Source organism: Hemitrygon akajei, chromosome 5, assembly GCF_048418815.1.
Source record: "Hemitrygon akajei chromosome 5, sHemAka1.3, whole genome shotgun sequence".
NCBI lineage: Eukaryota > Metazoa > Chordata > Chondrichthyes > Myliobatiformes > Dasyatidae > Hemitrygon > Hemitrygon akajei.
This window is the reverse complement of record NC_133128.1, coordinates 79,674,255-79,701,550: the sequence shown is the minus strand read 5'-3', so window position 1 is coordinate 79,701,550 and position 27,296 is coordinate 79,674,255. Positions and strand designations below refer to the sequence as shown.

The following is a 27,296-nucleotide window of genomic DNA, read 5'->3' as shown; positions in this document are numbered from 1 at the left end:
TCCATTCAGAATTATACGACCCCTGGAACATAGTAAAGGTTGAGTGAAATGCATTGACTGAATTAGCTGTCAAACAACAGCTAAGTTTGTTCACCTTTAAGGTTCATAACATTAACACAAGATTTTATTAGTGGCCCCCATTAGATAAAGCTGACAATTCCTAAAAGAGAGTAACAAAACCCATGGTGGGTGCCAAATTACAGGTGTTTCCCCCCCCCCTTTATGAAGGTAGAGCGTTCCTATGGAACCTTTCTTAAGCCAAAATGGCATAAAGTGAAGAACCATTAATTTATATGGGAAAAATTTTTATAAAAGCAAAAATCCTCTTTGTAATGAGAAAACAGGTTACTAAAGTAGGTCTTTTGTAAAAGCGAAGTTGTGTAAAACAAACATTCATAAAGCAGGGGACAACTGTAATAGATAACTGCAGTAGATTTTCCAGACTAATGACTGTTTTTCCTAGTAACTCTACTACATAACTTCAAGTCACATTTTTTAACATATGTATTACAGGTAGAGAAATAAACCTTTTCACGAACCTGATAAATTCAAGGGACCAAGGGAACTGGTGAATGCAGAAACCAGGGACAGGAGAGTCAGAAAGGAGTCCACAAAACATCTCCTTGAAGGCCATATACCTAACTATCAGGTTTTCTAAATGGTTAAATTTGGATTTGATCATTTACAGAGTTTTACAGAATTTAGCAAAATTTTAAATGTTGCTTCAATTGTTTGTGATAATTTTATTATCAGAATATTTGAGCAGCTCTTCAATCTTCATCATCTTATTGACTTTTAAGAATTTTGTCAAAACCAGTTAATGACTCTTATTTAAATATCCATATCAAAAACTTCAACACTAAAAAAAATATGAGCAGGAATAGATCAGAAGGCCTTTCAAGCTAACCCATCATTTACTGCAATCATTGTTGATCTATGTTGCCCTCCTCATCTGTGCCATTTCTACATGCTCCTCAATCTACCAAGTATTTATAGTCTACCACTTTAATTACTTCGAATAATCCAGCTTCCACCACTCCCTGGAGCAGAGAATTCACCATCTGTGAATATTTTTACATAGCTCAGTTTTCAATGACCAGCCTCTTATGTTGTAGTTGCGTCTCCCTTGTTGGAGACTCTCACTAGTGAAAACATCGATCTTATAAGGTCCCCTTAGGATTTATATGTATTAACATGATCATCCATTGTTCTTCTGAACTACAAGGAATACAGGCCTGAACTACTTAAAATTTCTATTGCTATGACATTTCTAGCAATTAGGACAGAATTTCTAGAAAATTCTAGCAAATTCTCCTTTGCACTGCCTCCAGTGTTACTTTTTTTTTTTAGGTAAAGGGGCCAAAACTGTATTCCAGTATTCCTTACCAATGCCCTGCACCATTGTTTCAAAATCTCTATTTATAAACTCCCATCCTTCTACAAAGTAGATCAAATGCGTTTTGCCTTCTAAACCACTTGTGGAACATGATGAAGGGTCTCGGCCCAAAACTTTGATTGTACTCTTTTCCATAGATGCTGCCTGGCCTGCTAAGATCCTCTAGCATTGTGTGTGTGTTGTTGAATCTGCCTGCCAGCATTTTGTAATGCATACACTGGAACACCTCGATCCCTCTGTACATCACTTAGTTGCTGTCTTTCTTCATTTAGATAATAAACCAATTTTTGATTCCAAATACTGAAGCACAACTTCACGCAATCACACAATGAATTTCATTTGCCAATCTTTAGCACACTCACTCAATCTTTCTATAATCCATTTGCAGAATCTTGGTACCCCTAGCACAATACTTCCATATCATTGACAAACTTGGAAACCTACAAGTCATTAATAAATAGTGAATGACTGTAGACCAAGAACCCTAATACCTGTGGTACTCTACTGGTTACCTCATTCCAGTAGCAAAGAATCCATTTATTCCAACCCTCTTTTCTATGAGATAGCTAGCTTTTAATCCATGCTAACACATGTCTTCCGATACCATGGGTCTCCATAATTTGTGCCCCAGCCTCCTAGGTGGCATTTTGTCAAATGCTTTTCGGAAATCTAAATACACTTTTAACTCTTTATAGAATTCAAGCAAATTTGTCAAATGTGACTTGCTTTTCAAAAAACGTTAAGTAGGTTTTAATTATATTCAGCCTTTCTAAATGATGAGTTATTTCCTCTTTGATTATTGACTCTAGCATCTTTCCAACAACAGATGTTAAATTAACTGGCTTGAAGGTTCCTGCTTTCTGCCTTTCTCTTATTTTTTAAGAATAATAGGGTCACACTGGCTGTATTCCAATCTTCTGGTACCATTTGGAGTTTAGCCAGTTCTGAAAAATTTCAACCACCATCTCTGCAGCCTCTTCCTTTAATTCTAGCACATAGTCTATTCCATCTGGCAACTTTCCCAGCTTTATCCCACTGAGTTTCTCCAAAAATGTTATCTATTGTAGATGGGAATTTGGTGAGTTCTACTATGTTATTTGAAATTAGCCTTTTTGATAATTTGGGGATATTAGCACTGTCTTCCAGTGTGAACACTAATAAAAAAAATTACCATGGCTTCCATTTCTCTCTTTCCTGTTATTAATTCACTGGCTTCATTCTTTACAAGCTCCAATTGCAAATGTGTGTCACACTTGCTCTACTGATCTATCTGTAAGCATCACACTCAAAATGGTGGAGGAACTCAGCAGGCCAGGGAGCATCTATGGAAAAAAGTACAGTCAACTCATCTTTTTCTTTCTCCAGTCCTGCTGAGTTCCTCCAGCATTTTGTGTGTGTTGCTTAGATTTCCAGCATCTGCAGATTTTCTTTTATCGGTAAGCATGTTTATCCATTTATCCTTTCCATCTTGGACAACTCCTCCTTGTACCGTCATTCTGGCAGCCCAAGCAGCGGAAGTAGCAGCACACCGTGAGGAGGCTTCTCGCAGGTCAGCGGTGCTCATTTAAAAGCAGAGCTTTGTATGCATCCAGTGTTTTCTCAGTAGCCCTATCAGTGACGGGAGCAGCACAGCGAGGAGTAAATAAAAGCACAAGAAAGGACAAGCAGAATGGCCATTGTTGGGAGTAGGCCAGTGGTGAGAGTGGGAGAGTTGGGCTTTGATTCAAAGGAAGTTTTGGTTCAGAAGAGGCATTGGCTCTTGGGTAAGTTTTTGTTAAGTTTACCTTTTCTTCTTACTGTGTCGGGAACACTTGATGTCGTTTAAATGACTATTGTGTGTTCTTCATGCCGGATGATGGAGTCCTGGGAGATCCAGAGTCTCTCAGGGAACTACATCTGTGTGAAGCGCATCCAGCTGCAGCTCCCTGAAGACCATGTTAGGGATCTGGAACAGCAACTGGATGACCTTCGGCTTGAATGGGAGAGTCAGGAGATCATCAATTGGAGTTACATGGAAGTAGTCACCCTTAAGTTGCAGAAGGCGGGTAGCTGGATGACTGTCAGGAGAAGGAACAGGAAGGCAAATAGGCAGTTAGTGCAGAGCATCCCTGTGGCTGTTCCCTTCAATAATGAGTATACTGTTTTGTATACTGTAATGGGGGATGACCTCTCAGGAGAATGCCACAGAGTCCAGGTTACTGGCACTTAGCATGGGTCCATGGTGTAGCAGGCAAAGAAGAAGAGGGGAGCAGTAGCGATTGGGGACTCAGTAGTCAGAGGAACAGACAGGAGATTCTGTGGACATGAAACATACACCTGCATGGTATATTGCCTCCCAGGTGCCAGGGTCAAGAACCTCTCGCATCACATCCATAGCATTTTGGAGAGGGAGGGAAAGCAGCTAGATGTCTTGATACACATTGGTACTGATGACATAGGAAGGAAAAGCAATGAGGTCCTGAAGAAAGAATTTAAAGAGCTGAGAACTAGGACCTCCAGGTAGTAATACCTGTGCCACGCACCAGTGAAGATAGAAACAGGCTGATTTTGCAGATAAATGTGTGGCTGAGAAGCTGGTGCATGGGACAGGGTTTCAGGTTCTCGGATCATTGGGATCTCTTAAGGGGGAGTTATGACCTGTACAAAAGGGACAGGTTGCACTCGAACCCGAGGGACAAATATTCTTATGGGCAGGCTTGTTAGAATGGTTGGCGAGGATTTAAACTAATTTGGCAAGGGGATGGGAACCAGAATGAAGGGATTCAGGTCAGGACGGATGGTACAAAAACAAAGATAACCTGCAATCGGACTGTCAGGAGGGGTAGGTAGATGATAAAACAAAATTGCAGTTAGCAGGGTATCAATGCATTAAGGATGCAGAATCAAAAAGGGTATCAAATACAGTACTTAAGGTATTATATCTCAGTGCATGGAATATAAGAAATAAGGTGGAATATCTTATTGCACTTTTACAGATTGTCAGGTATGATGTTGTGGCCATCACTGAAACATGACTGAAGGATAACTGTAGTTGGGAGATGAATATCCAAAGTTACACATCGTATCAGAGGGATAGGAAGACAGGAAGAGGGGTGGCTTGGCTCTGCTGGTAAAAAATGGCATCAAATCATTAGAAAAAATGAGATATATGGGAAGATGTTGAATCCTTGTGGGATGAGTTAAGAAACTGCAAGGGTAAAAGCAATTATAGCAATTATATACAGGTCTTCAAACAGTAGTAGGGATATGGACTACAGATTGCAATGGAAATAGAAAAAGGTGTGTCAAAAGGGCAATGTTATGACAGTCATGGGAGATTTTAATATGCAGGTAGATTGTGAAAATCAGGTTGCTAATGGATCCCAAGAGAGTGAATTTGTTGAATGCAAGATGGCATTTTGGAGCAGTTTGTCGTTGAGCCTACTATGGCATCAGCTCTACTGGATTGGGAGCTATGGAATGAACTGATAGCCTAAGGTAAAAGAACCCTTAGGAGACAGTGATCACAATATGATTGAGTTCAACTTGAAATGTCATAAGGAAAATGAAAGTCTGACATGGCAGCATTTCAGTGGAGTAGAGGAAATTACAGTGGCATGAGAGGAGTTAGCCAAAGTAAATTGGAAGGAGATGCTGGCAGGAAGGACAGCAGAGCAGTAATGGTGTGAATTTCTGGGAAAAAATGAGGAAGGTGCAGGATAGATATATTCCAAGAAGAAAGAGATACTCAAATGGCAATATAGGACAAACGTGCCTGACAAGGAAAGTCATAGCTAATGCAAAAGCAGAAAAGAGGGCATACAAATAAACCACAAATTACTGGGAAGATAGATTGGGAAGCTTTTAAAAAACCTATAGAAAACAACTAAATGAAACATTAGGAGGGAAAAGATAAAATATGAAAGCAAGCTGGCAGACAATAGCAAGGTGGATAGAAAAAGCTTCTTCAGGTATATTAAAACTTAAGATGTCAAGAATATCATTGGAAAAATTGACATGGAAATTTGATCTAGGAGGGTTACAACTTCCAAATTTTAAGAATTATTATAAAGCAAATCAACTTAGATTTATTGCATCTTTTTTTGAGAAAGATAGACCGGCATGGATTAGAATAGAACTAGATAAAATAGGAGAAAATACACCAGAAGATTTTATATATAAATGGGAATCTAAATGGATACGGGAAAAGAAAGAATCTCCTATATTAAAACATTTGATTGACTTATGGAATAAGATAAATGTTGATGATGAGACAAAGAAATCTTTATTAGCAAAGAGATCTTTAATTCAAAATAGACATTCCTTTTACAATGGATAATCAACTTTTATATAATTGGTTTCAAAAAGGGATTAGATATATAGGAGATTGTTTTGAAGGAGGTATATTAATGTCATTTGATCAATTAAAGAATAAATATAAAGTATCAAATAACACTCTTTTTTGTTACTTCCAATTAAGGGCTTATTTAAGAGAAAAATTAGGTCAAACAATGTTATTGCCGAAATCTAATGAAATAGAAACTTTAATTCAAAAAGGAAAAACTAAAAAATTTATTTCTTGTATGTATAGCTTGATTCAAAAACTGGCAATTAAACAAGGAATCCATAAGTCAAGACAAAAATGGGAAAGTGACTTGAATATTAAAATTGAAGAAACAAATTGGTCAAGATTATGTCTTGATAGTATGACAAATACAATAAATGTCCGGTTAAGATTAGTGCAATATAATTGTTTACATCAATTATATATTACACCACAAAAAATAAATAAATTAAATCCAAATTTATCTGATCAGTGTTTCCGATGTAACCAAGAAATCGGTACTTTTTGACATTCTACTTGGTCTTGTTCTAAAATTCAACCTTTTTGGACAAATTTAAGAGTTTTATTGGAACAAATTATTGGAACACAACTTCCACATAACCCAATATTATTTTTATTAGGCGATATTGAAGGGATAAAATCGAAACCCAAATTGAATAAATATCAGAAAGAATTCATAAAAATTGCACTGGCAGTAGCCAAAAAGGCTATTGCAGTTACTTGGAAATCGGATTCATACTTAAGTACAGATCGTTGGAAGAATGAAATTTCCAGCTGTATTCCACTTGAAAAAATTACTTATAATTTAAGAGATAAATATGAAACATTTTTGAAAATTTGGCGCCCTTATTTACAAGACAGGATTAAATATATAGGTGCTCTAAAGATAAAATAATTGGTTATTTGGGGAAATAAATAAATATATATACTAAAGTTATTACGAACTCCGTGGAGCATGTGGGGATCTTCTGATATCCAGGCACTCTTTCTTTCTTTCTTTCTTTCTTTCTTTTTTCTTTTTCTTTTTTTCTATAGGGATGTTGGGGGGGAGGGGTTAAGGGGAGGGGGGGAAGGGTATATATTTTTTTCTTTCTGTAATCATTTGAAAACTCAATAAAAAAAGTTTTTTAAAAAAGTATATTAAAGCTAAAAGAGAGGTGACAGTGAATACAGGACCACTAGAAAATGAGGCTGAGAAATAATAATGAGGGTACAGAGATGGCAGATGAACTAAATGAGTATTTTGCATCAGTCTTCACTGTGAAAGACACTCACAGTGTGGCAAATGTTCAAGGGTGTGCGGGAAGAGAAGTGAGTGCAGTTACTATTACAAAGCAGAAGGTGCACAAAAAGCTGAAACACCTAAGAATATTTAAGTCACCCAGACTAGATGAACTGCACTTTAGGGTTCTGAAAGAGGTAGTGGAGATAGCGGGGGCATTAGTAATGACCTTTCACAAATCATTGGACTCTGGCATGGTCCTGGAGGATCGAGAAATTGCAAATGTCACTCTGTAGCGATGTGCTACACTCTGTAGCGATTGAAGACTAGTTTATTCAAACTTTGCGGCGCTGGCATTTAATCCCTAGTGCCCGCCCTCTCCGGGCAGAAATCACATCAGAGGTGCATGACCAAAGTCTCCCCCCGTGCGCTGGCTATTTGTGAGCCAGTTTGACTGCGCAGAAAGTGGGTCGCCACATAACCCCCCCCTCCCCCACCAGAATCGGCGATACACCCCCCAATGTCCACAGTCTGGATCAGCCTCTGTTTGGGAGGTCTGCCTCTGCGCCGTGGTGCCTGAACCTCGACCGGCTGCGCCAATTCCACATGGGCTGGTTTGAGTCGGTCCATCGTGAAAACCTCCTCTTTCCCCCCAATGACAAGAGCGTACGTGGACCCATTGCTGTTGATAACCTTGAACGGCCCCTCGTACGGCTGCTGTAGCGGTGCCCAGTGTCCGCCCCTTCGTACAAACACAAACACAAACTTACAGTTCTGCAGGTCTTTGGGTATATGGGTCGGGGTCTGTCCGTGCTGTGAAGTTGGTATGGGGGCTAGGTTGCCAAGCCTTTCGCGCAGCCTGTCCAGGACTGCTGCGGGTTCTTCCTCTTGCCCCTTGGGGCTGGTATGAACTTTCCCGGGACGGCCAGGGGCGCGCCGTACATCAACTCGGCCGACGAGGTGTGCAGATCCTCTTTGGGCGCTGTACAAATTCCAAGCAGGACCCAGGGAAGCTCGTCCACCCAGTTAGGTCCTCTCAGGCGGGCCATGAAAGCCGACTTCAAGTGACGGTGGAAGCACTCCACCAGTCTGTTTGACTGTGGGTGGTAGGCAGTTGTGTGTTGTAGCTGCATTCCCCACAGGCTGGAGGTGAACTGGGCGCCTCTGTCGGAGGTAATGTGGGCCAGTACCCCGAAGCGTGCTACCCAGGTTGCGATCAGTGCTCGGGCGCAGGAATCGGCAGATGTGTCGGTGAGCGGGACCGCCTCTGGCCACCTCGTGAACTGGTCTACCATAGTTAGGAGGTACCATGCTCGTCGGGACACTAGTAGGGGGCCCACAATATCCACATTAATGTGGTCAAACCTCCAGTGGGTGGGTTCGAACTGCTGCGGCGGGGCTTTAGTGTGCCGCTGCACCTTGGCTGTTTGGCACTGCGCGCACGTTCTGGCCCATTCACTGACCTGCTTGCGAAGTCCGTGCCACACAAACTTGCTGGAGACCATCTGGACGGTTGTCCTGATAGATGGGTGTGCCAAACCATGTATGGAGTCGAAAACTCGCTGCCTCCAGGCTGCCGGGACGATGGGGTGAGGTTGGCTGGTAGCCACGTCGCACAGGAGGGTCCTATCACCTGGGCCTACGAGAAAGTCCTGTAGCTGCAAACCCAAGACTGCGGTCCTGTAGCTGGGCATCTCGTCATCTGCCTGCTGCACCTCCCCCAGTGCTGCATAGTCCACCCCCAGGGACAGGGCCTGGACAGCTGGTTTGGAGAGTGCTTCTGCTACGACGTTGTCCTTTCTCAAGACATGCTGGATGTCCATCGTGTACTCGGAGATGTAGGACAGATGTCGCTGCTGGCGAGCCGACCAGGGATCGGACACCTTCATGAACGCAAAGGTCAATGGTTTGTGGTCCGTGAATGCGGTGAACTTCTAAGAAGTACCTGAAATGCTGGACTGCCAGATACAGTGCCAACAGCTCCCGGTCGAAAGCACTGTACTTGAGTTCGGGTGGTCGTAGGTGCTTGCTGAAGAACGCCAGGGGTTGCCAGCGCCCCTCGATGAGCTGCTCCAGCACCCCACCGACTGCTGTGTCGGATGCGTCCACTGTGAAGGCGGTTGGAACGTCCGCTCTGGGGTGCACCAGCATCACAGTATCTGCCAAGGCTTCCTTGGCTTTAATGAAAGCGGCCTCGGCCTCTTCGTCCCAAGTAATGTCCTTGCCTTTACCCGACATCAGGGTGTACAAAGGGCACATGATACGGGCTGCTGAGGGGAGGAAATGGTGGTTGAAGTTCACCATACCAACAAACTCCTGCAGGCCTTTGACCATGTTGGGCTGGGCAAAGTGGCGGATCACATCTACCTTGGCGGGCAGAGGTGTTGCCCCATCTTTGGTAATCCTGTGGCCCAGGAAGTCGATGGTATCGAGACTGAACTGGCATTTGGCTGGGTTGATCGTGAGGCCGAAATCACTCAGGCGGAAGTAAAGCTGGCGGAGGTGGGACAGATGCTCCTGACGACAACTGCTGGCTATAAGGATGTCGTCCAAATAGATGAACGCAAAGTCCAGGTCGCGTCCAACCATGTCCATTAGCCGCTGGAATGTCTGTGCGGCATTCTTCAGGCTGAATGGGGTGATGAGTGCTGTTTTGGGGATGTCTTCAGGGTGCACCGGGATTTGATGGTAACCCCGGACGAGGTCTACTTTGGAAAAGATTCTTGCCCAGTGCAGGTTTGCTGCAAAGTCCTGTATGTGCGGCACGGGGTAGCGGTCTGGAGTGGTAGCCTCGTTCAGTCTGCGGTAGTCGCCGTATGGTCTCCAACCCCCGGCTGCTTTGGGCACCATGTGCAGGGGGGAGGCCCATGGGCTGTCGGACCTCCATACGATCCCCAATTCCTCCATCCTCTTGAATTCCTCCTTCGTCAGGCGGAGCTTTTCCGGGGGGAGCAGCCTTCATGTGCGGGCGTGGAGGGGTGGTCCCTGGGTCGGAATGTGGTGTTGTACCCCTTGTCTGGGCATGGCTGCCGTGAGCTGTGGTGCCAGAATCGATGTAAAGTCCGCCAGGATTCTGGTGAATTTGTTGTCTGACAGCGTGATGGAGTCCAGGTGTGGGGCCGGCAACTTGGCTTCACCCAGGGAGAACGTCTGGAGAGTCTCCGCATGTACCAGTCTTTCCCCTTGCAAGTCGACCAGCATGCTGCGAGCTCGCAAGAAGTCCGCCCCCAGGAGTGGTTGGGCCACCGCGGCCAGTGTGAAGTCCTGCACTGCAGCTGCACTATGCGGGTGCTGCAGGTCTGTATCGTGCTGCCGTTTGCGGCCCTCAGGGTGGGTCCTGGCTTCCTGTTGCGGGTGTCGTACCCCATCGGGGGCAAGACGCTGATCTCCGCTCCGGTGTCGACCAAGGAGCGGCGTCCTGACTGTTTGTCCCAGACGTACAAGAGGCTGGCCTGGTGGCCAGCCGCCACAGTCATTAGCGGCAGCTGGCCCTGGCCCTGGCCCTTGCCGGGCGGGCGACAACAGCAGGCTTTTGTGCCCCACTGCTGATGGTAGAAACACCACTGTTCACTGGCCTCCTCACACCTGCCTCTGTGTTGTGTGCGCCCCCCGCTGAGCCTGGTCTGGTCTGCTGTTGGGTGCGAGGCCTGGTAATCTGACCGACGGACGCCATGCTCTCCCTCTTGGCTTTCCACAGCACGTCTGCCTGGGCCGCCACCTTCCGGGGGTCGCTGAAATCTGCATCGGCCAGCAGCAGATGTATGTCCTCGGGCAGTCACTCTAGGAACGCTTGCTCGAACATGAAGCAGGGCTTGGGTCCGTCAGCCAGGGCCAGCATCTCGTTCATCAATGCTGACAGCAGTCTGTCTCCCAAACCATCCAGGTGGAGCAGGTGGGCACCCCGCTCACGCCATGAGAGGCCAAAGGTCTCAATGAGCAGCGCTTTGAATGCTTCATATTTGCCTTCTTCCGGGGGCGACTGTATGAAATCCGCAACCTGGGCAGCCGTCTCTTGGTCAAGGGCGCTCACCACCTGGTAGTAACGCGTGGAATTAGAGTATATCTGCCGAATCTGGAACTGGGCTTCTGCTTGGCTAAACCACACGTGTGGTCGCAGCATCCAGAAAGTCGGCAGTTTTAGCGAAACTGCGTGAACAGATGAAGAGTCGGTCATTTTGTCCAAATCCCGTTTGGACCGTCGGGGTCACCAATGTAGCGATGTACTACACACAGCACTGAAATAACGACACGAGTCGGTAAGTCGTTTGGAGACTAGTTTATTCAAACTTAGCGGCGCTGGCATTTAATCCCTAGCACCCGCCCTCTCCGGGAGGAAATGACGTCAGAGGTGCATTACCAAAGTCTCCCCGCGTGCTGGCTATTTGTGAGCCGATTCGCTTGTGCAGAAAGTGGGTCGCCACAACTTCACTCTTTAAGAAAGGAGGAAGTCGGCAGAAAGGAAATTACGGACCAGTTAGCCTGACCTCAGTGGTTGGGGAAGATGTTGGAGTCAATTGAGTTTATGAAGTACTTGGTGACACGGGACAAGATAGGATAAAGTCAGCATGGTTTCCTTCAGGGAAAATCTTGTCTAACGAACCTGTTGGAATCCTTTGAGGAGATTACAAGTAGGATAGATAAAAGGGATGTAGTGGATGTTGTGTATTTGGACTTTCAGAAGGCCTTTGACAAGGCACTACACATGAGGCTGCTTACCAAGTTAAAAGCCATGGTATTACAGAAAAGTTACTAGCATGGTTGGAACATTAGCTGATTGGTAGGAGACAGTGTGTGGGACTAATCTTTTCTGGTTGGCTGCCAGTGACTAATGGTGTTCCACAGGGTTTGGTGTTGGGTTTGCTTCTTTTTATGCTGTATATCAATGATTAGACAATGGGATAGCGGGTTTTGTTGCCAAGCTTGCAGATGATATGAAGATTGGTGGAGGGGCAGGTAGTGTTGAAGAAACAGAAAGGCTGCAGAAGGACTTAAGACAGATTGGTTATGCACTTTAGTAGAAGAAATAAATGTGCAGACTAAATGGGAAGAAAATCCAGAAATCTGAGATGCAAAGGGATTTGTGAGTCCTTGTGCAGAGCAACCTAAAAGTAAATGTGCAGGTTGAGTCAGTGGTGAGGAAGGCAAATGCAATATTAGCATTCAAGAGGTCTAGAATACAAGAACAGGAATGTGATACTGAGAATTTATAACATACTGGTGAGGCCTCATCTTAAGCATTGTGAACAGTTTTGAGCTCCTCATCTAAGAAAAGATGTGCTGGCATTGGCGAGGGTTCAGAGGAGGTTCACAAAGATAGATGATTCCAGGAATGAAAGGGGTATGATATGAGGAACATATGGGTCTAGGCCTGGCTTCGCTGGAATTCAGAAGGATGAGGGGAGGTGGGGGGGGGGGGGGGGGGAGGGGAAGAGAGATCTCATTGAAACCTTTCCAATGTTCAAAGGCCTAGACAAAGTAAACGTGGAAAGGATTTTTCCCATGATGTGGGAGTCTAGGACAAGAGGTCACAACCTCAGGATACAAGGGTATCCATTTAAAACAAAGATACAGAGAAATTTCTATAGCCGGAGAGTAGTGAATTTGTGGAATTTGTTACCACAAGCAGCTGTGGAGGCCAGGCCATTGGGTGTATTTAAGGCGGAGATTGATAGGTTCTTGATTGGCTACGGCATCAAAGGTTAAGGAAAGAAGACCTGGGAATTGGACTGAGGAGGAGGAAGAAAAAGGATCAGACATGACTGAATAGCAGAGTAGATTCAATAGGCCAAATGGCCTAATTCTGCTCCTATGTCTTATGGACTTCTGGTCTTATAATTGTTCTCATTTAAATTGAAGCCACTTGTTACAGACCCTAGAAGTTCAATTCAAACTTCATTTGGAATTCTGTCATATTATGGTCACTAATTCTCATGCCCTCCCCACCACATGGAATCTTTCCCCACAAGACCCCTTATTAATCATTCTTCATTGCATATGACCAAATCAAAGATAACCTATTCTCTTGTAGACTCTCAAATGTTCTGTTCCAAAAAGCAATTGTTAATGCATTCTTCTTCTAAAATACCCTTGCCAGTTTAATTCGTGCAATCAATACCTAGATTAATATCTCCAATGATAATTGCAATTTCCTTCAAACCTTTCCTTCCCTTTATGTTTCCCCATTTACGCTCTGACCTATAAAGAGGTCATGTTTTGGGGTCCATAGATAATTTCTGCCTCCATACACTGGCATCTGGGTACCAGACAGTGATGCAATCAGTCACACAGGCTTGAACTGGCAGGCCAGTTGTGGAAATGTGGTGCTCGACCCCCATGTTTTATGACTGTTATGGAGAATATGGGCTTGGTGAGGTTTGGGAATTCACCCTGTAGTTGAGCAAACTCACAAGTGGTAGTACATGTGCTTGACAGAGTTGCTGTGGGGAACTTACTGGGAGCACAGGGTAAAAATCCAAAGTCCTTGACATCCACAAGCCAGCAGTTCTTAAGACTAACCAACAGCCGTTGGGCACACAGGAAATCTGCACCAAGCAGAAGTCTAGCCACTTTAGCCAGGACAAAGTCCTACTTGTAACGTTGCCCACTGAAGCAGAGAGGCACCCATCATGTCAATAGACAATAGGTGCAGGAGTAGGCCATTCAGCCCTTCTAGCCAGCACCGCCATTCACTGTGATCATGGCTGATCATACACAATCAGTACCCCGTTCCTGCCCTCTCCCCATATCCCTTGACCCCGCTATCTATAAGAGCTCTATCTAGCTCTCTCTTGAATGCATCCAGAGACTTGGCCTCCACTGCCTTCTGGGGCAGAGCATTCCACATATCCACCACTCTCTGGGTGAAAAAGTTTTTCCGCATCTCTGTTCTAAATGGCCTACCCTTTATTCTTAAACTGTGGCCTCTAGTTCTGGACTCACCCATCAGCAGGAACATGCTTCCTGCCTCCAGCGTGTCCAATCCCTTAATAATCTTATATGTCTCAATCAGATCCCCTCTCATCCTTCTAAATTCCAGTGTATACAAGCCCAGTCACTCCAACCTTTCAACATATGACAGTCCCGCCATTCCGGGAATTAACCTTGTGAACCTACGCTGCATTCCCTCAATAGCAAGAATGTCCTTCCTCAAATTTGGAGATCAAAACTGCACACAATACTCCAGGTGGGGTCTCACCAGGGCCCTGTACAGCTGCAGAAGGACCTCTTTACTCCTATACTCAATTCCTTTTGTTATAAAGGCCAGCATGCCATTAGCTTTCTTCACTGCCTGCTGTACCTGCATGCTTGCTTTCATTGACTGATGTACAAGAACACCTAGATCTCGTTGTACTTCCCCTTTTCCTAACTTGACTCCATTTAGATAGTAATCTGCCTTCCTGTTCTTGCCACCAAAGTGGATAACCCCACATTTATCCACATTAAACTGCATCTGCCACACATTTGCCCACTCACCCAACCTGTCCAAGTCACCCTGCATTCTCATAACAACTTCCTGACATTTCACACTGCCACCCAGCTTTGTGTCATCAGCAAATTTGCTAATGTTACTTTTAATTTCTTCATCTAAATCATTAATGTATATTGTAAACAGCTGCGGTCCCAGCACCGAACCTTGCGGTACCCCACTGGTCACAGCCTGCCATTCTGAAAGAGATCCGTTAATCGCTACTCTTTGTTTCCTGTCAGCCAGCCAACTTTCAATCCATGTCAGTACTCTGCCCCCAATACCATGTGCCCTAATTTTGCCCACTAATCTCCTATGTGGGACTTTATCAAAAGCTTTCTGGAAGTCCAGGTACACTACATCCACTCGCTCTCCCTTGTCCATTTTCATAGTTACATCCTCAAAAAACTCCAGAAGATTAGTCAAGCATGATTTTCCCTTCATAAATCCATGCTGACTCGGACTGATCCTTCTACTGCTATCCAAATATGTCGTAATTTCCACTTTTATAATTGACTCCAGCATCTTTCCCACCACTGACGTCAGGCTAACCGGTCTATAATTCCCTGTTTTCTCTCTCCCTCCTTTCTTGAAAAGTGGGACAACATTAGCCACCCTCCAGTCAGCAGGAACTGTTCCTGAATCTATAGAACATTGGAAAATGATTACCAATGCGTCCACGATTTCTAGAGCCACCTCTTTAAGTACCCTGGGATGCAGACCATCAGGTCCCGGGGACTTATCAGCCTTCAGACTCAACAATCTATCCAACACCGTTTCTTGCCTAATATAAATTTCCTTCAGTTCATCCTTTACCCTAGTTCCTTTGGCCACTATTACATCTGGGAGATTGTTTGTGTCTTCCCTAGTGAAGACAGATCCAAAGTACTTGTTCAACTCATCTGCCATTTCCTTGTTCCCCATAATAAATTCACCCGTTTCTGTCTTCAATGGTCCAATTTTGGTCTTAACTATTTTTTTGCTATTCACATACCTAAAGAAGCTTTTACTATCCTCCTTTATATTCTTGGCTAGTTTACCTTCGTACCTCATTTTTTCTTGGCGTATTGCCTTTTTTGTTATCTTCTGTTGCTCTTTAAAAGCTTCTCAGTCCCCTGGTTTCTCGCTCATCTTTGCTATGTTATACTTCTTCTCTTTTATTTTTATACTACCCTTTACTTCCCTTGTCAGCCACGGCCGCCCCTTACTCCCCTTAGGATCTTTCTTCCTCTTTGGAATGAACCGATCCTGCACCTTCTGCATTATTCCCAGAAATACCTGCCATTTTTGTTCCACTGTCTTCCCTGCAAGGGTATTGTTCCATTGAACTTTGGCCAGCTCCTCCCTCCATAGCTCCATAGTTCCCTTTGTTCAACTGTAATACTGACACATCCGATTTTCCCTTCTCCTTCTCAAATTGTAGGTTAAAACATATCATATTATGGTCACTACCTCTTAATGGTTCCTTTACCTCCAGGTCCCTGATCAAATCCGGTTCAAGTCCTGTAAGTCTGGATCTTGCTGCCATTAGCAGCCTCCAGTGAGGTTCCATCATTCTTTACCTTCTCATCAAAAGGCAATGCTGGCAGCACACTCACCTGACTGAGCACTCAAGTCACACAAGAAGCATTGTCCTGAAAGGGGGTCCGTAATGAACAGTAGATAACCCCTGCAGCTGGAACCCATGGGCTTCACAGACCTCTGATGTCCCGATGCACTGGCACTGTCAAAGCTATAAGGCAGCTGACACTTCCTAGCATTCCTACCAAAGTAAGCATGGTAAAAGCACAGGCCTGGTGCTGTGTTTTGCAGGTACGGGTGTCCTTTATGTTGGAGGCCTTGCTGACCAGGCTTATTGAGGTAGAGAAAAGAGGAAGAATGAGGTATCTATGTCTCGTTCAATGTAGACTATCAGCCATTTTAGCAAGCTCCCTACAGTTCATCATGGGTACATTAGCATGGGCTATGTGCTATGGGCATTTGCTGCATGAAGAATTCTTTAAAAATAAAACAAGGACTGTAATTCCCCAGGTGAGACAGCATGTGGTCCATTAGCTCCAATGGTTTATCATCACCGAGGCCAGGCAAGGAGTGTAACTGTTTGGCGCGCTCAGACTCCAATTTTCCAAAAGTCTATAAAAGGTGAGTTTCAGCAATCGGTATTTATCACATTCAGGCGGGTGTTCTAGTAGACTCACTGCTCTCGCAGCTGTGCGGTTGCTGAACAACACTACTACATAGAAATATTGTACGAACCAAGCAACAGCATTTGCTTCTAAAACTCAGGCAACTTCAAAGCAACTCTGTTGGCCAGCATATTCAATAACTCTGGAATCATCCTACAGCATCAGAGTCACCAATGTAGGTTTTTGCAAAAAAAAATGGCAGAGGCATTTTATATTTCAGAAAAGCTGTGGAAACTCATTTATTGAAAACCAAAAAACTAAACTCAAAGCACACTAAAAACCCTTTATCTAATTACAACATCACATCAGACAAAGTGAAACAGACAGACAGACAGACATACTTTATCGATCCCAAGGGAAATTGGGTTTCGTTACAGTCGCACCAACCAAGAATAGTGTAGAAATATAGCAATATAAAACCATAAATAATTAAATAAGTAAATTATCCCAAGTGGAAATAAGTCCAGGTGACAACACAATGTCAGTGGTTGTGAATTATGTAAACTTCCATCAATTACATTACTCTACAACATTATTTCTAATCTTCATTGACTATGTCTCCCAATGAGGAAGTCAAAAATCCAGTTGCAGAGGGAGGAACAGAGGCTCAAGTTTTGAAGCTTGTTGATTAGTACTGAGGGTATGATTGTGTTAAATGCTGAACTGTAGTAAGTATTGCTATTGTCCAGGTGATCCAAGAATGAGTGGAGAGATAGTGATATTGTATTTGCTGTAGACCTATTAAGGCAATAGGCAAATTGTAGCGGGTCCAGATCCCTACTTAAGCAGGAATTAATTCCAGCCATGACCAACCTCTCAAAGCACTTCATCACAGTTGATATGAATGCTGTTGGGCAATAGTGTCTGAGGCAGCTCATCCTGCTCTTCTTGAGCACCAATATGATTCATTCCCTTTATAAGTAGGTGGAAACCTCCAAATGGAGCACTGAGAGATTGAAGTGTTACGAAGGATGAACACCTCTGATGGGCAGAAGGGTGCAGAGTCGCCAATGCCCCCCCCCTTTTAGGAAAATCACAAAACGCTACTATTTCGATGCTGCTCACAAGGAAGTAAGAGAGACAAAAGGGACTCTGCCAGGGCAGTTGTTATTGATAACAGCTCATGAAAGTTAATGAGAGAGAGACAAAGCTAAGAGTTACCCAGGGTGATGGGCTCCTACTAACAAAAGCGGAACGGAACCATTGATTACTGCTATTGTCTTTTGGAGAAGGATTGTGTACTTGGTACTGTTCTATTCATTGAAACCCCTCAGGGGACAACCAGAGTGGGCTGGTTTGATGGGTTACATCATCTCAACCTGATTGACACCTGAGACCCCGTGAGTGGGGATAAAAGTGGGGTCTGGGGTAACACCCCTCAGATGCACCAGGAGAAATGCTAGTGAGCAGCAGAAACCCACGAGACAGTGTGGGATATCGGAGACCGAAGGGTCGGTAAATTTTAACTCACAGCGTTTTGTAGCAAGACCGGTGGGGGCTTGTGTGTGTGTCCACCCTTGCCTGGGTGACGAGTCCACCACGGAAGAATGGTCTAAAGGACGGAGGGGTCATACATGAATGGCCACAACAACAACGCATCGACGGATCAAGATCGTAAAGGAAGGTTGGCAAGATAATAGCTATTACTGTTCGCACGTTCTCTCTCTCTTTCTCTCCAACAATTGAAACACCGCGACCAACAACTACCGCAGCCTGCATGAACTGAACTGAACTTTATATTTCCATCTGACAATTCATTATCCCCTAGACAACGATAGAGCTTGTTTCATTAGTGATTATTATTATACCCGCACTTTTAGGTTTAGTATTGCTAACGTATATTCTTTGTATATTCGCATTGATATTATTTTGTATATTTTTGATAATAAATATTGTTGAAAATAGTATCACCAGACTCCAACGGACACTTCTATCTTTGCTGGTAAGACACCCAGTTACGGGGTTCGTAACAGAAGATATCCTTGAACTCTCCACCCAGTTTTTCAGTGCCCTGCCAAGTACACTGTTGGAGCCTGACCCTCTTGAAAGGTGTTCTGAGATTGGCCCCCGAGACATACAGTATATCACAAGGTCATCAACTGAAAGAATTTGCACAGGTAGTTTTGTTCTCCCTTTCAAAGTGTGCATAAAAATCATTCAACTCATCAGGTTGTTAAGCATCACAGCCATTTATAATGTTGGGTTTTGCCCTATAGTAAGTAATAGCCTATATACCCAACCATAGCTGACGTGTATCTGATTCAGTAGGAGTTACTTTTTGCTGTTAAGATAACCTTCTGTAGGTTGTACCTGGACTTCGTGGAGAGTTCTGGATCACCGGTCTTGAACGCCACAGATTGAGCCCTATATGCTAGAAGTAGAAATACATCTTGGTAATCTGATTTGCTAAAGTGCGGGTGTGGAATGGCACAGTAAGTGCTCTTGTTGGTGGTGTTTAACAGTAGTCAGGTGATTTGGTTTCTCTGGTTCAACAGGTGACATGTTGGTGGTACTTGGTCAAAGACTTCTTCAAGCTGCCCTGGTTGAAGTCCCCCAAATGATCAGGAATGCATCAGAGTATTTTCTTATGATTGTTGATTATGGTGATCAGCTCCTCTGATGTCAGTCTGACATTGGCTGGGGTAGAATGTACATAGCAACTAGGATGACAGCAGAAAACGCTTTCGGCAGAAAAAAGTGGATGACATTTGACCACCAGATGTTCCAAGTCAGGGTAGCAGAACTGAGACAGAACCATCAAATCTGTGCACACAATGAGTTAATTATAAAGCAAATGATGTAGCCTCTGCCTTTGGCTCACATCTTTGCTACTTTAAGACTAAATTATTCCACTGTTAGCCTCAGCAAATGTCACAGATGCTTCAGTATCAAACCCTGGAATTTCATTTTTAATCTTCCAAGCTCACTTTATTCTTAAACCCTTTCTTTTTGACCAAGGGTTGTGCATGTGTCCCAATATTGATTGCAGCTTGGAACCAAATTTTGAAAGCAAATATGACAATAAAGCACCTTAAAAATTTTGTGAAATTTCAAGTTTTCCTTAATAATAACACAGTACAGTAACTGATCCCTTTCTTAAACACAAAACTAATAGAAAGAAAAGTACAATCCATGTTTTTCACATTACCATTTGATAGAATTTTTAAAAATATAACTTCAGCAACAGAAGCTATTGTCATAGTTTAACTTCAGGATTCCTATCCATCTCATAACACTGACAAAGAGCAGATGTAATTTTCAACATAAATAAAAGTAAAAACGCCGGAAACAGTGTCAATCAGACAGTACCTATGGAAAGTACCCTTCAGAATTGGGAAAAAATGAAAACAAGTTTTAAAGTTGCCGAGAATAAAGAGCAGCAACTCCAAATGTTGCTCTCACTCTCATCTCAGAGGCAGATGTTAAATTGCACTTCGTGGTTTGAGCAACGTTTTCACGGTCATCATAAAGTAAAATTTTATGGTGCCAGCTGTGCATCATCATGCCATTCCAGGCATGGTTAATCCTGATCCTGTTGAGGATAGTGCAAGTGAGTTATCTATACCTATATAAAAGAGGTATTGTCATATGCACAAGTGCAACAAAAAACTTGCAACAGCATCACGGGTATATATATAGTATCATTCCAGCGGCATTCAAAAGAAGAACTTAGAGATAAATTATACAATTTTTACAAGAAAGACCACAATTCTACAAAGAAGATTCATCTTGGTGTAAAGTGATCATAGTGTTGCTAAAACATAGCGATTATGGTCAAGAACCAAATGGTTGAAGGGAAGTAGCTGTTCTTGAACTTGGTGGTGCAGGACTTCGGTTTATGTATCTCCTGTCCAATGGTAGCTGCAAACAGAGGCATAGCAAGGGTGGTGGGGATCATTGATGATAGATATTGCACTCTTGAGGCAACACCTCCTGTAAATACAATCAGAAATGGGGAGAGATGTGCCCTTGATGTATTGGGCAGAGTCCACTACACTCAGCAGCTTTTTATGTTCCTGTGCATTTGAATTGCCGTACCAAACCATGATGTAATCAAGTTAGGATACCTTTCCAACAATACATCGGTAGAAGTTTGTTGACCAGCCGAACTTCCTAAGAAGATACAGCTCTGGAACATCTGGACAGCAAAGATGCATACATCAAGATGATCTTTATCAATTATAGCTCAGCATTTAATACTATCACCCCTCAAAATTAATCAGTAAACTCCAAGTCCTGGGCCTCAATACCCCCTTGTGCAATTGGATCCTGTATCATCAGCACAGGAATCCCACAGGATATGTGCTTAGCCCCCTTCTCAGTTCACTTTACACCTATGACTGTGTGGCTAAGTACAGCTCCAACACCATATACAAATACGCTGATGACACTACTTTGGTGGGCCGTATCAAAGGTGGTGATGAATCAGCATACAGGAGGAAGATTGAAAATTTGGCTGGGTGGTGTCATAACAACAACCATAACTGTTTTCCCACAACTAATGATCTTTCACTTTAAGACCAAGGAACTGATTGTAGATTTCAGGAGGGGGAAACCAGTGGTCCACGAACCAGTACTCATCGAAGGATTAGATGTGGAGAGGGTCAGTAACTTTAAATTCCTGAGTGTCAGTATCTCAGAGGACCTATCCTGGACGCATCATATAAATGTAATAGCAAAAAAGCACAACAATGCCTCTACTTCCTTAGGAGTCTCCAGTGAGTTGGCATGTCATCAAAAACTTTGACGAACTTCTACAGATGTGTGGCGAAAGTGTATTGACTGACTGTATTACAGCCTGGTATGGGAACACCAATGCCTTTGAGCGGAAAATCCTACAAAAGCTAGTGGACTTAGCCCAGTCTATCATAGGTAAATCCCTCCCAACCATTGATTTACATGAAATGTTGTCATAGAAATGCAACATCCATCATCAAAGATCACCACCCAGCATCTCACTGCTGCCATCAGGTAGAAGGTACAAATGCCGCAGGACTTGCACTACCAGGTTCAAGATTAGTTACTACCCCTCAATTATCAGGCTCTTGAACAAAAGAGGATAACTACACTCTTTCTATTTCTGATACTTCCACAACTAATGATCTTTCACTTTAAGGGCTCTTTCTGGTTATTTCATACTCTTGTTATTTATTGCTATTTATTTATATTTGCATTTGCAGTTTGTTGTTGATTGGTCCTACTTACAGTTATGATTCTATTGATTTGCTGAGTACACCTGCAGGAAAAAGAATCTCAAGGTTGCATGTGATGACATGTATGTATTCTGATAATAAATTTCATTTTGAATTTTAATAAGGTAAAGATGCCGGAGCACTTCCCTTACGATTGTACAGTCAGCTCTCCTTATCCGCAGGTTCAGCATGCATGGATTCAACCAACTGCGGATCGGGAAAACCCAGAAGTTCTCTCTCCAGCACTTGTTGTTTGAGCATGTACAGACTTGTTTTTCCTTGTCATTATTCCCTAAACAATACAGTATAACAACTATTTACATAGCATTTACATTGTATTAAATATTATAAGTAATCTAGAGATGATTTAAAGTATCTGGAAGGATGTGCATAGGTTACCGCGGATCAGGAATCGGAAAAAAATGGAACAGGTACATCCGGTATTATTTAGCGTCAGTTAGTCAAACGTTTGTCTTAGTATATACTTTTACCTTTCTATGCATATAAAACACTTAAGAAACATATGTATTTCAATAATTAAACCACTGCGTTGTTTAGTAATAATTGTAGCTTTCACCAGGCCAGGGTCTTCACATGCTCCACTATTCTCACTTTATCCTTTAAAATTGTTCCGATCACTGACCGACTGTAGCGTAACACTTTTCCAATAACCGATGTCATTTCACCTCTTTCCGATCGCTTTATTATTTCCACTATAATTTCAATCATGGTTGTTATCCGGAACAGAAACACTGCGGGCGATGGGTCCTAAAGTCCACCGTACTGAGACAGGTTAAATAAGGTCTGGAGCTCCGCTGGGTCCTAAAGTCCACTGACTTAAGCATCCCTGTTTTTGGGGGATTGGTTCCAGGAGGGGCAAATGTATGTATGTTCTGAGCTCAGGACAGGTCATGTCATCCTGTAAGTTAAAGGCTAGGGATTTAAAGTTGCTGACTCTTTCTTTCACTAAGCTCATGTAGACTGGTGTATGTACACCATTCTTCCCCTTTCTGAAGTTAACAATCAGTTTTTTAGCTTTATAATGTTGAGTGAGAAGTTGTTATTGCTAAACCACTCAATCAAGTGTCCTCTCGTTGGTAAGCTGACTCATCACCACCTGTGATTTGTCTAACAACAGTAGTACCATCTGAAAACTTGTGGGTGAGGTAGGAGCTGTGCTCAGTCACATAGTTGAGTGTGTATAGATAGCAGAGTAGGGAGCTAAGCGTACAGCCTTGAGGTGCACTCTATTCATATGAAAGAAGATGCCATTAATCATCACTTATTAAGGCCTGCTGATAGTGAAGTCACATGAAGGGACTGAAGTTCTATAAGATCTAAAATTATAAAATTGCAATTCATTTTATGTACAAAATATTTTTCATGACAGACAAGGGTATGGCCACAAGTTATATAATTAACATGATTATAAAACAAAGCAATTTAGAAATGCACTCAGTTTTTACTCACCTTCACTATCCTTGAACTTCTTGATAGCTACAATTTCATTGGTTTCCTACAATAAAAGATCAAAATGAGCATGAAATAAAATTTCATGATAAACATTTAATAAAACATTTTCTTTTTACTTAATATTGGAATGTTGTGATGAAAAGTTTTCACAGAAAACTGAACCATTTTTTAAATATGCAAATGTGAAAATACACAAAAATATATATTCCAATACATGTTCCAATGGTTAGAGGTGTACAGTAAGTACTAATCAGAAAAGAAAGGCCCTGAAGAAAATTTAATGGTACAAGAAATAAATAAAACTTCCAGGAAAAAAAAACTCTGAAGAATATGGGCTCTCTAACTAAAAGAACAAGTTCAAGGACCGAAGAAAGTTGGTAAGGAAGTAGGTCAAAGGAATGGAGAAGAAGAAATCATCAATGATCAATAAAGAAACGCAGGTAATTGTATCTCTTTAAAACAATTAAGAGAATCGAGATTATTTACTGTTGGGTTAAAGCTGCACTACTACTAAATAAAATAAAAATGCTAAGGAATATCTAATTATATGTTAAAACAGCAAAATGTAAATTTCCAAAAGCTCACAGAGGATAAAAGATAGTGAAAAATAAAAGGAAAGAATAAAAAGCTTAACTTAAAATTAAAGAACTTCAACTTTTCCTCATAAAACATCTATTATATCTGCAGGAAAACACTTTCAAGTTTTAATAATGTTGGTAACCCTATTACAGTATATAGTACGCATGGATAGTCAGGAACAATTACTTTGATGCTAAATTACTGTATTTACAATTGCTTTAATATGAATATCTATGCATCCTGGTCAAACTAAAGCTGCTTCCAAAAAAAACTGTTTAATTTAATAGATCAAGAAAGTTGAATCTGTATTGCTGTGTGCAGAGTAGATACATCATCACAGCCATCAGTGTGCAGCTATCAATGACATATTCAGCAACATTAAGTTTACAAGGTAAGAGAAAGTAACAAGCACCTCACATCCCTGGATGTACCTGTCACCAGGACATATAGTACATTAGAGACATCTGTCTACAGGAAAGGTACACACATGGATCAAGTATTGAGCTACCATAGCAACCATCCAGCCTGCCACAACTAAAACTGCATTTGCACCTTACTTAAGAGTGCACAAACACTATCCAGCACCACGGAACTTCAAGCCAAGGAAGAGAAGCACATATTCAAAGTGCTCCAGAACATTGGTTACCCAGAGAATTTTATCAGGAGATGCTTACTAAGGAGAGAAAGTCATGCAGACTGTACTCAACACATATTGAAACATTTGACCTTGCCCTACTTTATTTATATCAGAAATGATAGCTCAACTGCTTGAACCTCACAGCATTATAATTGCTCACAAACCAAAGGCAACTTTAAGGAAGCTTGTCTCAAGAATCCAAGGTACCAGTAAAGACAACCAACTAAAGCACCTGTGGAGACTGCAACAAGAACTAAGTCGCCCAGACAGGATGTAAACTCTCAACACATTTACGGGACCACAAACTGGCAGTACAGAGGCACGATCCACTGTTGCTAATCTTGGTAGAAGACCAAAAAAGGACACTGCTTTAACTGGGACACTGTGGAGGTTCTGGTGCATGCAAACACAAAGAAGGCATGATAATTTTTAGAAGCATGGTTCTCGTCTGATAACTCTGTAAACAAACATATATAAACAGACACCATCTACAACATACTAAGAGCCAAAGAAACGCGGGCCAATAGAATTCAAAGGTCAACTAAAGAGGTAGCCAATCAGGACCGAGGCAAGCAAGTGGGGCCTATATAAACGCAAGCACTCCCAGAGAGAAACACCAACAACTGAGCACTGAGGATGTCTCTTTGACTGGTGATGAAATATCTCTAAGCTAAATTACCAAGCTCGGTGAATACTTCAACATCAAACGCCTCAACCCGAGCTACCAATATTCACCACCATGAATGATTGTTCTTGGAGAAAGCATATTAAAAGGAAATTCAACAGGTACAAGATCGTGATTAGCTTAGACAGGTGCACAGAAAGATGTTGTAAAATTAGCAAATGGTTCAAAGATCAGGAAAATTTTTTTCTAAATATTCAACATAACATATGAGAGTGATGTGAAGATTTTTATTTTCAAAGACATTAGTTAGCATTTACATTCAATGCTTAAAGTAAGTAATGAAAATAATCTTTCAAGGCTTTCTAAAAATATTTAAAAAATCAGTTGGGAGAGAAAAATATACAGGAACATGATAAACCAATGGGGTTTATGAAACTAGTGTGATTATCTCTTCTGCACAGCCAGTAGAGATTTCATATACCAAATAGATACCTTCTGTGCAATGAGAAATCTTCACTATGATTCTAGAACTTGAGAGAAGATCAAGTATCTTCTATGAATCTAGTCAAAGTCCATGATACTGAACAATCACAAACTTATTTCCAAGAAATAAAGATTAATCAGAGGGCCCAGTCATGCAAATAGAAAGAGGTGTATGACCCTGAACAAAAACAGATTGCTGGAACAGTGGGTCAAGCAGTACCTGTGGAGACAGGAAGTTTATGTCGACTTTTCAGGTTGAGATCCTCTATAGAGAGGCCTGAATTGTTGACATACACTTTTTGCCTTAACAGATGCTGTTTGACTCGTTCAGTTCTTCCAGCATTTGAATTTTTGCCCCGTGTTCCTGATTAATTTTGAAGTAGCAGCTGACATCAACTTTACTTATACCCATAATGATTTTGAATGCTTCTATCATATTTCCTCTCATTCTACATCTACTTTGGCTAAAAAGATTTAATTCTTTCAATCTTTCTTCGTTGCTCATACTCTGCAGACCTGGAATGAGCATAGTCACCTCTCTCTGAACTCTCTTCAGTGCCTTCACCTCCCTCACACAAGATGGGGACCAAAATTGTACACAGTATTCAAGGTATGGCCTCACAAGCACATTATACAGCTTAAGGAGAATGCCTCTTGACAAACTCCACTGAGTGCATTATATAGCCCAACATTTTATTACCCTTCCTAACTGCTTCTGTGCATTGTCTAGATGTTGACAGTGATGAGTCTACCAGAATGCCCAAATCCTTCTCATAGAGTGCACTTTCCAACTCAGTAACCCCCTGTATATTTATATCTAATATTTCTACTTCCTGTATGTAATATTTTACATTTACTTGTATTAAATTTCATCTGTTATTTATCTGCCCACATCTGGATTTTGTTTAGATCCAACTGTTTAATTCTGCTGCCAGAATGTTATCAACCCAACCCCCCCCCCCCCCCTAATTTTGTGTCCCCGGCAAACTTTACTAATTTATTTGTTATGTAATTACCTAAATCATTAATTTAAATTTGTAAAGCAGCAGCAGCCCCAAGCCCTGTGGAACCCTATTTTTAACATCTTCTAGGTGTGAAAATGATCTTCTCACCACAACTCATGGCTTTCTGTTTTTGACCCATTTGCACACCTTGCCCTGAATCCCTACCTCTTCTAAATTGATTATTAACCTCTTGTGGGATACCCTGTCAGAAGCCTTCTGAGGTCCAAGTAAATGATATCAACTACTCTACTGTTATAATAAATTTTAGTTGTCTCTTCATAGAACTCCAGCATATTAGTAAAACATGGATTCCCCGTTCTGAACCCATGCTGGCTTTTTGTTAACGTGCCTGGTCTATCAGCTGCTTTTCCATCTCATTCTTTATTATTGTTTCCATTATTTTACCTGCAATACACGTTAAGCTTACTGGTCTATATTACCAGGGGAACCCTTCTTGCATACTGGGACAACATTAGCCCATTTCCAGCTCTTAAGGATTTCAGCAGTCTTCAATAATTTTTGAAAAATGCATATTGGGGGTTTGTATATATAATCACAGACCTCTTTAAGTACCTTTGGATATATGGAATCTGGCCCTGGAGATTTATCAACTTTCAGCCTTTTCAGCTGAAGCAGAACCTCACTTCCCAAGATCTCTAAGTCATTAAAAACAACCTTATTTTTCTCTACACTTAACTAGCATATTGCTA

General features: G+C 42.3%; 1 protein-coding gene across 4 annotated transcripts in view; it reads right to left on the bottom strand.

Annotated features, from left to right (window-relative positions):
• Positions 1-27,296, bottom strand: part of cdkl5 (cyclin dependent kinase like 5) — a 533,184-nt gene that overhangs the window by 68,927 nt on the left and 436,961 nt on the right. For all 4 annotated transcript variants that reach the window (XM_073045859.1, XM_073045858.1, XM_073045860.1 and 1 more), the window contains one exon: positions 23,256-23,301. In XM_073045859.1, the coding sequence (XP_072901960.1) occupies positions 23,256-23,301 (46 nt within the window). The remainder of the gene's footprint in view (positions 1-23,255; positions 23,302-27,296) is intronic.